The sequence below is a fragment of the Barbus barbus genome (genome assembly GCF_936440315.1).
Source record: "Barbus barbus genome assembly, chromosome: 34".
NCBI lineage: Eukaryota > Metazoa > Chordata > Actinopteri > Cypriniformes > Cyprinidae > Barbus > Barbus barbus.
In genome coordinates, this window is record NC_136762.1 from 18,009,951 (window position 1) to 18,025,662 (window position 15,712).

At 36.9% G+C, this 15,712-nt stretch overlaps 1 protein-coding gene across 2 annotated transcripts in view; it reads right to left on the reverse strand.

Annotated features, from left to right (window-relative positions):
* Nucleotides 1–3,928: 3,928 nt before the first annotated feature.
* Nucleotides 3,929–15,712, reverse strand: part of LOC306854062 (transcriptional adapter 2-alpha-like) — a 33,281-nt gene continuing 21,497 nt past the window's right edge. For both annotated transcript variants that reach the window (XM_079391855.1, XM_079391856.1), the window contains exons 9-15: nt 13,505–13,548; nt 10,315–10,425; nt 9,943–10,014; nt 8,869–9,001; nt 7,411–7,454; nt 4,627–4,700; nt 3,929–4,520 (exon numbers count right to left, since the gene is read on the reverse strand). In XM_079391855.1, the coding sequence (XP_079247981.1) occupies nt 4,335–4,520; nt 4,627–4,700; nt 7,411–7,454; nt 8,869–9,001; nt 9,943–10,014; nt 10,315–10,425; nt 13,505–13,548 (664 nt within the window). In that variant the 3' untranslated portion in view covers nt 3,929–4,334. The remainder of the gene's footprint in view (nt 4,521–4,626; nt 4,701–7,410; nt 7,455–8,868; nt 9,002–9,942; nt 10,015–10,314; nt 10,426–13,504; nt 13,549–15,712) is intronic.

The window sequence follows — 15,712 nt, forward strand, 5'->3', positions numbered from 1 at the left end:
GCTATCGAAGCATCCTGGGCCTCCATAACACCTCAGCAGTGCCACAGGCTGATTGCCTCCATGCCACGCCGCATTGAAGCAGTCATTTCTGCAAAAGGATTCCCGACCAAGTATTGAGTGCATAACTGAACATAATTATTTGAAGGTTGACTTTTTTTGTATTAAAAACACTTTTCTTTTATTGGTCGGATGAAATATGCTAATTTTTTGAGATAGGAATTTTGGGTTTTCATGAGCTGTATGCCAAAATCATCAATATTAAAACAATAAAAGGCTTGAACTACTTCAGTTGTGTTGTAATGAATCTAAAATATATGAAAGTCTAATGTTTATCAGTACATTACAGAAAATAATGAACTTTATCACAATATGCTAATTTTTTGAGAAGGACCTGTAGAATGGTGCATTCATAAGGGAAAATCAGAATGGGAAAATCATTCATATCTTAAAATCTTAAGATGTTCCAATTCAAGCCATTTCAAGGGTTTCGCCAGTGTTGGGCACTTGCGCAACAAAAGCGGTAATGTACATTTGAGTCAACAAGATGGAGGGAAGTTAGCAAGTGGGGGTACAGTAGAATGCAGCCTTGACTGAACAAGTAAGTTGAATTGTTAATGAGACCAGAGGTTGAAGCTCATTTCACAGAGAAACACAGAGAGAAGGGTCTGGAATGTAATTATTTTTTTTACCTTGTTTTGAAGGAATCATTAGATGACCCTCAGTCACTTTCCTCCAAAAGTTAGAGGAAACCGGCATGTGAAAGTCTTTTGAGGTAGGCAACTGCTGTTTGAGTGATCAGAGATTCAGTTCTTAGTACAGAAACACAGTGCTTTACTTACAGCCTCAAATCAATAGAGTAGAAGAGAAAATTAGAAGCATTTCCCTCAGAGCACTGATGTAATTTCCATAAAAATGAGACAATTAGGAAGTGGCGAGAGAACATTATAATACAAGCACTGAGGGCTGTGGAAAAGAAGACAAATTTATTGCCAGAAACATGCATAACCACAAGCCTTAAGAGTCATGTAAACCATCAGAAAGCCCGTCTACATCAGAACGCCCATCTCTCTTAGTTCATCGTCTGTATATTCTGGTTCAAATAAGTAAGGCTGGGCAAAAGATTGCCAGTCATCCTCTCTGTAGAAATTTTCAGACATGTTTACTAAAACTGTTTTATGTACAGCATGCATCTTGCTTCTGCAAGGTTCACACGCATGCGTCGTGATACTCTCGTGAACGTGTGGCGAAGACTGACACGGAAGAGAAGAAATTGTTGAATTAAGTCATTAAGTATTCTCGTAGCTTCATAAAATTACTACTGAACCACTGATTTGTCATGGACTATTTTAACAATGTCCTTACTACCATTCTGGGCCTTGAACGTTACATAGTTGTGTTGCTGTCTATGCAGGGTCAGAAAGCTCTCGGATTTCATAAAAAATATCTTAATTTGTGTTCTGAAGATGGAACGTAGATCTTACGGGTTTTGAACGACATGAGGGTTAGTAATTAATGACAGACTTTTCATTTTTTGGATGAACTATCCTTTTAACAAATGATTTGCTGACAAATAAACTCAAGAATTGATCAGTAATTTAGAACTGAGAATTTTAACGGTCACATGTCAGTACTTTTATGGTACTTCTATGTTGATTTTCATTCCATTTTGAAGTTTGAAAGCATCAGTCCTGATTCAGTAGGTAAATTATTCTTTTAATAAGGGAAATGAACTGAAATGCAGATGATCATGAACTGTGGGGTGAAAATGGAGTGCATGAGGAGGCATCAGATCTAATTTTAAGACAGGCTGTGTGGTTTGATGAGGGAATGAGCATGCAAAACAGCAGATCTGCCTCCCACACAGTGAGCCGACACCAGAATCTGCCGGCTTTCCGCTCTGCTGCCAGTCATCGGCCGTTCGCTCACACGCCAATCGCTTTATGGATCAAAGACATTACAGTTTGCCATCCCAATCTGATGCTACGATCTTGAATGTTGCCAGTATTTCTTCCTAGACTGCCAAATGACATTGAAGTCGAAATTTAGATAGAAAAAGTGAATCTGGACACAGCATTAAACAATCTGTTGTGACAAGAGTGCCATGTCATGCTTTCACAAACACTGTGCAGTTCAGATTCAGAAACTACATAAATGTCAGACCTCCACGCTTCAGGAAAATGTCACCTAGTGGAATGAGAATGCAAATAAAAATATCAATTTCAAACGCCACGCCTTTCAGCCATCAAACAGGCCTTCATTTCTCCATGGGGCTTATTCTCATTTGGGCAGGGACTTATCATCGAAGGTGGGATCTGGAGCGTTAATCAGGTAGCTGACGTCGCTTTACGCTGTTGTGATAAGCTTGCTAAAGCCTGATGGTTGCTGCTGCTGCTGTCCGTATGCGCTAATGCTGCTAGTGTTAGTCACGGCTCTCACTCGTCATGCCGCTTCACTAGAGCGAGAGGCGACGGTAATAGATTTCACACTCAACTGGTGTAAATTTTGCCACTCGAGACTTGATTCTTTCCCAGCCTTCACATTAAAACTAGTTGGTTTGAAAACATTTATGTTCAAATATTATAGTAGGCCTGGCAACTATTTCATAAAAATATAATTAATAATTAAGCATTAATAACTGAAGATATGTTGTAATTAGGGATGTACTGGTAGGCCTACACAAACATGATGTCACGGTTCGGTATGGCTTCAGTATAGCAGGGAAAAAGCGAAACATAAAATTGCTTTTTTATTATACAGTAGTTTACTGAACAAATTTCTCTTTCTTTAAATAAATTCAATTAAAATGTAAATTTTCTTAGGGATAAAATGTAGCTTATGCTCTAAAATCTACAGGGAGCTCTTTTACATTACTGTAAGGTTACAATTAACAACAGAGTCCAAACTTAAATTTAATTACTATTCATTTTTAAATATAATAATCATCACTGAACTTGTATGCAAAAAAAAATTGTATGCAAACATGTAATTTGCACATAATGCAGTATTTAAATGATAAAAATTTGATCTGTTGTTGAAACATTCATTTACACGGTTGCTGTCATAACTTGTTTCATAACAGATTTAATTAAACATACATTAAAGGGTTACTCCACCCCAAAATGAAAATTTGGTAATACTTTATTTTAAGGTCTCTTAACTAGTTGCTTATTAGCATGCATATAGAATATTAGCCATTTATTAGTAGTAATTAAGCACATATTAATGCCTTATTCTACATCCCTAATCCAACCCAATACCTAGATTTAACAACTACCTTACTAACTATTAATAAACAGCAAATTAGGAATTTATTAATTTTGTCATTAATCACTTACGCCCATGTCATTCCAAACCCGTAAAAGCTTCGTTCATCTTCGGAACACAATTTAATATATTTTGGATGAAAACCGGGAGTTTTGTGACTGTCCCATTGACTGCCAAGTAAATAACACTGTCAAGGCCCAGAAAAGTATGAAAAGCACTGGACACATACAATTGAGCTTCTGCTGGTCGGGGTCCTAGAAAGGGAGGAGGACAGAAGGCCTGCAGCACAACTGGCCGTGGAACGGAGGAGGGCACTTTAGGAATAGACCCAGGTTTTGGGTACAGAAAAGCTTTAGCCATGCCAGGCGCAAACTCAAGATATGAAGGGGCCGCAGAAAGGGTCTGAAGGTCACCGACCCTCTTCAGGAAAGAGATGACCAAAAGGAAGACAGTCTTATTTGTAAGGAACCTGTCTTGAACCTCCTCCAAAGGCTCAAATGGAGGTTTGCAGAGTACCTCCAAAACCACGGCCAAATTCTGGAGCATGCCAGGGGCTTCAGCCCTAGTGCACCACAGAGGAAACGTGTAATAAACGGGCTCCTTCCCAATAACTGAGCACCAAGAGAGGTGTGGTAAGCAGCAAAAAAACCAGGCTTCATTTTCTTTGAGAAACAATTCTTATTTATGTTGATTTTGTGATTTAGATGTTCTTCAAAGACCTTGTGATATTCATCTAACAATTACAGATTTCAAAAATTGACAATTTTAAGGGCATGTAGACAAATAAAATTGCTCAATATTACAGTGAAAGATTCTCACATGTACAAACAGCAGCAGTTTTTTAACACAACTATTAACTTATATAGTCCTAAACACATCTTTAAAGGAGCACCCATCAGTCTTTCAAAAACAAACAGGTGCAGATCTATAAGGAATGAATGACTTTATTTAAAGTACATCAAACCAGTACACTTGAAACCTGTCATCTTTCATTGCTCATTCTCAACATGAATGATCCAAAATGAGTATGAGTCCTCATCTATCACGTCCTTGCAGCAGTTCAATCAACACTAAGCCTTATTGATGTAGCCCTCTTTAATAAGAAAATCGTAGATTTTGCGTGTCTTGTTGACATCTATCTTGATGAGCGATCGGGCCTGTGCCAGCCGTAGACCCCCCTGCCGCCGGCACTCGTTCAGCAGGGCCTGTTTGTACTCCAGATACGCCCCAGGCACCAGACGAACCACCTGACATAACTGAGGGAGATGATGAGAGAATCGTTTAGGATCCATTATATCACATCAATGAGGCAGATGTCTTCGAAACAAGCTTGTGCCAGAAGCAAAATCAAGATTTCCAAACCTCTTTTTCTCTCTCGTTGAGTTTCTCGGTGCCAGGCAGCCCTGTTAGGTTGAGAGGAGGTGCGCTTCTTCTGCCTGTGGATCAGACGATTGAGATCATTCAGATTCTCCTCATCAAAAGCAGTCACCAAGGTAGTAACAAATAACTGAGCAAAGCAATAAGCCACAGCACTGTGCATTACAGTGATTTTACCACAGTTTCTTGAATGTTGTGCTGCACTTAATAAAAATACATGATAACACTTTAGTTTAGGGACCTGGGGGCTGTTTCATAAAAGACACTAGTCAAATTAGTTAAATGTGTGTTCCTCTTATCAGTTCAAATGTAGTCTGATTTCTATTACTTTCATTTTTAATTCAGTGATTTTTAATGCTTTAAAGAGCAATTTTAGATTGTAATGTTTTAATGTTCTACTAATAACCATAAAAGTTACAGCTGTCATAAAACCCGAGAGAAAGGCTGCATGGCTAGAATCTGCTGATCAACTGAATGTGCAAGTTGCAACTATGCTAAAATGTTTTCAAATATCTTTAAAAAAGGGTCATTACATTTTGGGCACAATACATTAAATACAGCTGGTTGCAGCCAATTTTTAATTTATTTAAGTTGCATTTTCTGTATACTTTTATTTTTGGACTAATAATACAGTCAAGTACTTGTATGTGAGAGAGTCAGTGGTAATTTCAATGCGTTCCTATTGGTCAGTGTTAGAGGAGTTCAGCTTAGCCTGACAGTTAGCCTGCTCCTGACCAGGTTAGTTTCCCAGCATAAGTTGCCACAGTGACGGAGTTTGAGCAATGGTAATTTTGCTTTCAGAAACCAAATCAAGTGACAATAAGTCAGAATAACTGAAATAAGCCTGGCTTATTTGGTAAACAAGTTTTATGAAACAGCCCCCGGTTCTCACAATTAACTAGCTGTTTATTAGCATGCATATTACTGGCATATTGGCTCTTTATTAGTTCTTATAAAGCAAATTCTGCATTACATTCTAGATCCCTTAATTCTACCCCATACCTGAACTGATCAACTACCTTACTATTCATAAGCACCAAATTAGGAGTTTACTGAAGTCATAGTTATTTATAGTTAGTAGTAATTAGTTACTAAATTGCATTGCAAAATTCATTTATTGTTGTTGTTCTTACTACTTCTAACAATAACATCATCATTATTATTATTATTATTACAGTGGGCCTGACAACCCTGTTTCACAAAATCGTAATTAGTAATTTTGCATTAATAACTGAAGATTGAGTCTCACAAAACCTGTCTGGATCATATTTCACCTCAAAATCAAAATAAGATATTGCACTTTGCATGATGAAAATGAAGCAACTTATTTAATAAAATTATCTCTGAATTGTAAAATTATTCATGACAATTTCCCCCTAATATTTTTGTATGTATGTAATGTAATGAGTACTGTCATTTTACCTTTGGGTTTTGTCATTCATTTTACTCTCATTACTGTAAAAACAATTTTCCAATTTGAATAATAAAGGAAGTACAGCAAATACTGCCTGTTATATATTTTACAATATGATAATACAATCACAATATAATAATTGCATATTATACAATGCAATTTTATAATACAAGTTATATTTATATATAAATTATATATCAATATATGCATTAAATAATATAAAAATATATAATGACATAGAATTGTCATGAAAATGTCAGAGTACATTTAATAATCACAAAAAACAGTCATAGTTAACTCTTAGTTAATAGTAAATAGTTAATAATAAATTGTGACCAAATACATTTATTGTTGTTCTTCTTACTTTTACTTACAGTAAAATTAATAATAATACGTTCTATTATTATAAAATTATGATTACAAAATGCAAACAAATAAATAATTGTTGGCATTTAATGCATAAATAAATTTTTTACATTTTAAAATGATTTTTTTATGACATTGTTTTCAAAATTAATTTCCCATTCAGGTACTTAATTAATACTAATAATGCTACTTACTATTATATTAATATTTTTAATATAAGAGCCTTGAATCATCATAAACATACAGACAACATACAGAATTACCAAATTTTGCCATAAACATATTAAGGTTCTGCAATATATAAATATATTGTGGAAACTTAAATTCCTGTAGAGCTGCTTTGCAACGATTTGTATCGTAAAAAGCGCTATACAAATAAACTTGAATTTAATTGAATAAAAAAAAAAAATTGCTCATTATTCTCAATTTCTCATTACCGGTTAATATATATATATATATATATATATATATATATATATATATATATATATATATATATATATTGTCAAAGTTTGAAGTGGATCAAAACGGTTCAACGCATTTTGGTTTTAGGTTTTAGGACAACTTTGATGAAAGGTTTTGATCCACTTCAAATGTTGACTAGTGTAAACGGTAATGAGAAATGGGGATTTCAATAAATTGATTTAAAAATAACTACTCTCCCAACTTATTCATCAGCATCAGCAAAATCCAAAATCGATTGAATGTTTACATAAAGCCAGTCTTATCAGATTCATATGCATTCAAATATGTCCTAGTTGTGCAGTGAAGTGACAAAAAGAGAAAATGTGAAAGTACGAGAGAAACACAGATGTGAGTGGCTTCTTTTTTTGTTGCGCTTATTTACAGCGGTGCATCTCAGAGAATAGATTAATGTGTTTGAGCCTGCGGCTTCACGACTGAAGAGGACATCACAAAGACTGCAGAAGGAGACTTGAGTGGAGGAGAGGAGACAGCGTGAAAAATGGAGGAAATAAGCAGCACTGTACCTGAGGTAGTGATAGTGGTGACCACAGGGGTGATTCCAGCATCACTGCGAGAGAGAAACACAGTCAGTCAACAGCCGCTTCAGCTAAGCAAAACATTATTCACACGAACGCTCCTGAAACATCTCTGAAAGACTGGCTGGGGCTCTTGGGGTTCTCAGCAATAGAAAATATAAATAGAGAGCCTGATTCATCATTCACTTTTACTTTGTCTACTTTTGCAGAATACAAACAACTAATTTTGTGAAGCTAACAAACTGACAACCAAATACCCACAAGTTGTTTGAATGAGAATACACTGTGGACCAGAAGGCAGCAAGAAACCTGAATCTAATTAATGTGATACTAATAAACAGCATATGAAAGTACACTAGAAAGAAACAGCAGTGCTTTCATAGCAGCAATGAAATATCAAAAATAATAGTAGAAATCAATGTCACAATAACATTATAACCGAGTTATGGAGTGCTCATGTCATGCTGGAGTAAGAGTTAATAAGAGTGAGTTTACAAACAGCGTCTTTTTTAAATATGTCTATTATTATACACTACTGTTCAAAATATAGATTTTTTAAAGAAAACCTTTATTCAGCAAGGACAAACAAAAGATTTCTATTCAAATAAATGCTGTTATGCTGTTTTTCGAACTTTCTATTAAAAAAATCCTGAAAACTGTAACATTTCAACGAAACATTTACAAGCATTTTAAGCAGCACAGCTGTTTTCAGCAATGATAATAATTTACAATGCTTCTTTTACACCAAATCATCACATTAGAATGATTCTGAAGGATCATGTGACACTAAAGACTAGAATAATGATGCTGAAAATTCAGTTTTATCATCACAGGAATAAAGTATATTTTTAAATATATGTTCAAATAGAAAACAATTATTTTAAACTGTAATAACATTTCACAAAATTACAATTTTATTATATTTTTGATTAAATAAGTGCAGTTATGGTGAGCTTAAGAGATCTCTTTTATTTATATATATATATATATATATATATATATATATAAAAATATATTTATATATATATATATATATATATATATATATATATATATATATATATATATATAAATAAATAAAAGAGATAAAATATATATATAAAATTTAATATATGAAATTTTGGATCTATGCGTTATTATTTTATAGGCCTAGGCCTATTATTTTTTTGCAGACCGTTTAATTGAATAATTAAAATAATATGAAATATTAATATAAAATATATTACGATATTTAACATTATTTATTCATTTTTAATTATATTTTTATTATAATATTCAACACCATAGTAGTTTTAGATATTTTCTTATTTCCTGCAGTAAGATCATTTTGAGTTGAACTAGTTACATAAAATGTTTGCAATAATCACAAAACTAAACTGTATTGAAGTATTGTAGTAAGAAGTAGTATAGAGAGTGAGTATGGTGGCATTAATGAAGAGCTCTTACATGGCAGCCTGTTTGTGGAGCCACTGCTGGCAAGCACGGGTGTCGTGAATGTACTGCAGGACGTCACACAGCATGTTCCTCTTCCTGCGCTCATCCTCTCGTATGCGTTTCACTCTCTCGTACACTTTAGCACCTGCAGGCCACATGACAGATGTCAAACCAGCTCTGAGCAAAGCTCTTGAAATGTGACATCTTATTAACAATAACAAAAAGCTTACGGTAGATGCTAGTATGGACCATATTCAGATGGATCTGTTATTTTTGAAGTGAAATACTCACTTGCTGACTGTGTTAATTTAAAGCAGGGGTGGGGAACGTTGATCCTGGAGGGCCGGTGTCCCTGCAGAGTTTAGCTCCAACCCTAATCAAACACACCTGAACCAGCTAATCAAAGTCTTCAGGATGCAGTTAGTTTTTTTTTTTTCAGGGTTGGAGCTAAACTCTGCAGGAGAGTGGCCCTCCAGGAACAACGTTCCCCACCCCTGATTTAAAGGTGTAGTACACCCAAAAATTTGCTGTTAATTTACCAACCCTCAGGCCAACCAGGATGTTGCTGACTTTTTTCTTCAGTAGTGAAAGTGATGTGACATACGGCCAAGTATGGTGACCCATACTCAGAATTCGTGCTCTGCATTTAACCCATCCAACGTGCACACACACAGCAGTGAACACACACACACCGCGAACACGCACCCGGAGCAGTGGGCAGCCATTTATGCTGCGGCGGGAGGAGTTGGGGGTTCGGTGCCTTGCTCAAGGGCACCTCAGTCGTGGTATTGAGGGTGGAGAGAGCGCTGGACATTCACTCCCCCCACCTACAATCCCTGCTGGCCCGAGACTCGAACTCGCAACCTTTGGATTACAAGTCTGACTCTCTAACCATTAGGCCACGACTTAGGCCACGACAGTAGAACGCTAAATAAATTTTTTAGCTGAAACTGTGTTCACTTACATCTTGGAAGGCCTGAGAGTGAGTAAATTAACAGCAAATTTTAATTTTTGGGTGAACTATCCCTTTAACCTCATTTTGATTTAGGCTACCTCCCATGATACATTCCTGAGGGTGCATCTTACCACAGAAGGACTGTATTCCCTCTCTTCTGTACTCCTGCAGCCTGCAGATCTCCCTCCTCAGCTCAAACTCCACTGTGAACGAGTGCGTGAGAGAAGGAGAGAGAAATAGAGCAGATGGAGCGGTGAACTTTTCACCATGACTGATTCAAACTACTGGGGCGGACAGACTGGACTCAGACTCAGTGCTGGCGGGTGACATGGGGGCTTGTTCATCTAACCCGAACTGCCCTGCACATGCTCATTAAACCACTAAACACAGGACTAGACTGATCCGGAGTCAGCTGAGGAAGAAAACTAGAGAGTCTAGTATATATAGACCAAGATTTTGACATCCTATACATCAAGTGTGCAAAAAGAGAGTTAAATACTCACAGGCATGACTCTCGATGAACTTGTCGTGCTCTATGGGGCCCACCACACGTGCAAAGCGCCTCATGACATCATAAAGGTCCTGTGCTTCCTTGGGATAACGCCTCTCCAGAACTGACAACACAATTTGATGAATTAAAGAAAACACAATGGTTCTGTTCTAAATCTTTCTTGACAAGCTTCTTGTCTACATAGGCAGCTACCTTCTAAGTCAGCATCCTATATGAAACGAAACCTTATAAGTGAATGATTTGGTAAACAGCACCCTCATACAAAGAGCACAGGAAACTCAAATCACAATTGTTTCCAATAGTTTGATATTAGCATGTAGCTAAGCTAACAGCACGCTTAGAATCACAAAAACAGAGCACATACATATTTGGTCAAATTTGTACCGTTAATTTGAATGAAACAAATAAAAGCATGCTATAAAACGGAGTATACTTTGAAAGGCTATGTGATCAGCTGAACACAAAGAATTTGTGTCAAAACTGAAGTATATTTTGAGCTTTTTTTGACATTTGGCTAAAGGTCATTGCACACTGAGTCCGAAATTTTCTCACGTTGTGTCAATCACATTTACACACTGCCTCCGAACCTTTCTTCGGTCGTAAAAAAAAATTGGATCGGGTTCAATTTTTTGTTCAAGCATTTTGATAGGAAATGATGACGGATAAAAAAAACAAAAAAACAAAACAAAATGGAAAACGCATACAAAAATGTCAGACTCTGTGTGCAAGGACCTTATCACATTACATCTGCGTTCAAGAACATAGCAACTTAGTTCAGTTTACGAGTTGGGCAGGATAAATTTGTCTAAACAATGGCATTGTACATTTTCTGCATAAAATTAAACTTTTTTTATTTTTTATTTATTTTTAATTTTTAACTGTACATCTGCAGTATGATGAATAAAAATGCGCATTGAGAAAATAAAAACAATAAATAAAAGCTTTTTTGGTTGTTTTTTTTTGGGGGATGGGGTTGCTTTATCATGACAGGACTGTTATTAGACAGGAAGCGAAGTGGGAGAGAGAAGGCGGGAACAGGACCGGGGGAAAGGTCCGCAAGCTGGGACTTGAACTCGGGACGTTCGAAGCGCAATGGCTTTTTTATGGTTTTATTCAACTTATAAAAGTGCTGTAAATTAAATTTGAATATATTCTATCATATTTGTACAATAATATGGTATTTTGTACATAACTTTATTGCAAATTAAAAAAATATACAATAATTTGTGACTTTGTGGTGACGTTTATGTGCATTCATCTTGTAAATATATTTCTGACATATCTTGAACACACCGTTTCTTTAAAGGAGCACTGCTGGCAAAAAGGGCTTTTAAGAAAACTTGGCTGCCAAATTTTTTTCTGTGATACCACTAGAGAAAACTGAGAAAAAAGGCAGTGGTCTTCCATTTTGCCAAATAGGTTGGAAAACTTCAACACCCATAATGCACTGAGAATGCTGCCGTCCAAGGCCACTCCCAGTCTGCTTAGGCTTGACCAGAGTCAAATCCGTTTAGCAGGAGTGACGTTTTATTTTGAAAGGTTGCCGTGAAGACCTTTAAGTTTCTGTGTATCTATATGTGACAATAGTTTTTCTCCAATCGTGAGGTGATTCTCAGAGCAGCTCGGGAGATGAAGTTTATGCGTGTTCATATCCTCACATAGATGACTACGAATACAGTTTTTAATGCGAAAGGGAGGGGAAAAACTGAAAAAATCTGCAGTCCATTCGACTGTCTGTGGGCAGGCATACAAAAATGCAGAATTCTGTAGTCTTCAAGTTTTGCTAACAAATAAACAAATGTCTCTCTCTACCCATGTAACACAGAGAATAACTAAACATTTTTCATTTACATTTATCACTGATACGGAAACAATACAAAGTGGGTTGAAAATCGATCAAGTTACACTTTAAAGATATGTTTGAGGCCCTAAAATGATGTCTAGGTAGGGAGCTTACAAGGTTTTGGAACACAAGCTAACCTGCTACATCAGAACAGCTGCATTTGATTGGCTTTGTTTGAAAAGCAAATGCCAATAGCAATGTATCAAGAGTCCAGCTGTGCCGAGTGGCCCTGTGAAAGTCTCCCTGATGGTTCTTCACACACCACTGAAGCCCGGCTCGCTTGGAAGGGTTGAGCGAGCAGCACTATCAGCAATCAGCCCTGCTGCTACCGAGCGAGAGATAGAAAGAGAAAGCTGCTATGTGGGTGAGCGTGAGGTGTGATATTTTGCCTCCACTAGCTTGCCGAGATGTTACCCAGAAACACACACCTCTCCCTGTCACTTCATAAAAATCATATTTATATACACATCAGTCAAGATGTATCAAACTACAATATCAGTACCCTCCGTGCAGCAGTGGCTGATGGGATACGAGACTGGCTGGTGTGTGTACAGCCAGGTCAAGCTGTCTTGCTCTCTTGAATTGGGGATAAACAAACACCGCTGCGAGACATCAGGTCTTGGCCACTGCTTCCATTATCACTCGCAACACACACACTTTCTCGCAGTCTCCATGACAACAAGGCTGCAGTTACACGGTAACTATCGCCTTGCTTTTGTCTTGAGAGTGCAGGGAGACGAGGAGGGCGGCTGGGAGACGATAGATAAATAAAAACGACTTAAAGCCCTCCTCGCATGACAAACACTCAATACGTCTCAGGAAAACATGCAAACTGATTGGATTTCCCTGCTTCCATGCAAAGAGGAAATAATTGGATAAGTGTATTCCTATCGAAACCGGCTGGCCAATGGAAATGTCCAGGGGGAAATAGACAGGGATGGGTTTCTATTTACTGAGAGAAGCGACACGGTACCCAGAGGGCGCGGATCAATAAAGCTCGTAAAGATGCAATCTCCTTTGTCATTACATTCGAAATGTTCATTTCATGCCAAACTATTCATAGGGGAGCAATCACAGCTGGCGAATACAGCTCTGGAATCAGTGTTGATCTGGGATCGCTGTATTCCGGCGCTCATTGTAAACATTTGGCACAGATGGCTCGTGTTATTGGAGGTCAGGAAGGGTTATCTTGTGGCAGTAACTTTGAAAGCAACCTGCAAATACCTGCATGAGGAACATACTTTACAACCTCACGTACACAACGGAGTACAAGAGATGGCAAGAGCACTTGGCAAATATGAGGCACAACACTAGGATTTAAAAAAAGAGGTTGTCTTACTCTGAAACTTGCGTAGGTTGATAAGGCCGTGGTCTCGAATGATCCTGAAAGACAACAATTGTCACATTTCACACTGTATTCTGTGAGAAGCAAATCAAACCCAAAGTGATCTTAATCATAACTAATAAGCCTTAAATAGACTATTATAAGACTATTACAGATCTGGCTCTAAATATATTCAAGTGCACATGATATTATGTTAGGGTTTCATATATATGACCATACTGTATGACATAATTTCTTTTAAAAAAGTTACTGTTTGAAAAATAAAATTAATTGAATTAAATCTTTAATACCTTATTTAGCAAGTACACAATAAACTAATTAAATTAGGGACTGTAAAGGCATTTATAATATTGTTATTAATAGATTTCTAATTCAAATAAATGTAGTTTTTCTTTTAAATCCCTCCCCCCCAAAAAATACAAAAATAAAATAAAAATATACATATATACACATACATACATACACACATACAGTGGTGTGAAAAAGTGTTGGACCCCTTCCTGATTTTTTATTTTATTGCATGTTTGTCACACTTTAATGTTTCAGATCATCAAACAAATTTAAATATTAATCAAAGATAACACAAGTAAACACAACATGCGGTTTTAAATGAAGGGGTTTTTTTATGAAGGGAAAACAAAATCCAAACCCACGTGTGAAAAAGTGTTGAACATTTTGGAAGGTGTGTGTCCCATTACATCTGGCGTAAAAGTAACACAGCATTTCAGAAAAAGAACATCATACCAACAGTAACATATGGTGGTGGTAGTGTGATGGTCTGGGGCTGTTTTGCTGCTTCAGGACCTGGAAGACTTGCTGTGATAAATGGTACCATGAACTCAGCTGTCTACCAAAAAATCCTGAAGCACAATGTCTGGCCATCTGTTCGTGACCTCAAGCTGAAGCGAACTTGGGTTCTGCAGCAGGACAATGATCCAAAACACACCAGTAAATCCACCTCTGAATAGCTGAAGAAAAACATAATGAAGACTTTGGAGTGGCCTAGTCAAAGTCCTGACCTGAATCCTATTGAGATGCTGTGGCATGACCTTAAAAAGGCGGTTCATGCTCGAAAACCCTCCAATGTGGCTGAATTACAACAATTCTGCCAAGATGAGTGGACCAAAATTCCTCCACAAGTTATCGCAAACGCTTGATTGCAGCTGTTGCTGCTAAGGGTGGCCCAACCAGTTAACACTTTTTCACACCACTGTATGTATGTGTATGTGTGTATATATATATATATATATGTATATGTGTGTGTGTGTGTATGTATTTATTTTTTGGGAAGGAAGAAAGGAAAGAGGAAAATAGATGATGTCTAAAGAATATTTCATGTTGTAGTTTTTGGCACCTCTGTATATTACTATTAGCAGATAAATTGTTTATTGTGATTTTTACTACTAAATGCAACTTATTAAATGTTAATTTTGTGACTACCATACTGGTTTTACCACCATTTTATTAAAGGCTGAGGGTGTGCATTACAATGACTTCACATCATGCCTTATGCCTGAAACAATGGTAAATTCAATTTATGTTATTGTTTTAATTTGTCCATCATGCACCGTCTATTCTTTACAGTATCTACAGAATTGCTTTAGGAAGACAATAAATGTGATTTAACCGTGGTATAATGACCGTCATACACAGCCTTGGTTTGCTGCTACATTTGACCACGCTTGGCATTATGAGCTGAGGGCAATGTTTTATTAAAAGCATCTCATGTGTGGTGTGTGTTCGAGGAGAGTGGCGTCTGGTGTGCTGGTCTCAGATGTTGTGTGGAAGCAGAGGGTCTGTTTGCGCTCGGCAGGAGATCTCAGATGACAGCTGCAGCTCTACTTCAGCACAGAGCTGAGGTCAAGCTCACACACATACCACTAGTCCTTTACAGGGCAGCCAGGCCTCATTAATGATGATTTACACACTGTTACTGTAACCACTAGAGCTGTTTGTGTTTGTGCTAGTGAAAATCAGGCTGGCTGATCAGTTGCTAGGGATTGGGTTACATTTTTACACACCAGATGATGAACTCAGTTATGCATTTCAGTGGGGTGCATGTGATAATTTGATTTGATTCTTCAATTAGTAGTTGTTTTAACACTATAGAATGTATTTTGTATATCAAGAAACATTTTTAAAAGGAAATAAAATCAATGTTACAATTTTAGGTTTAATTTAATAGCCAAATGAGGCCCTCGA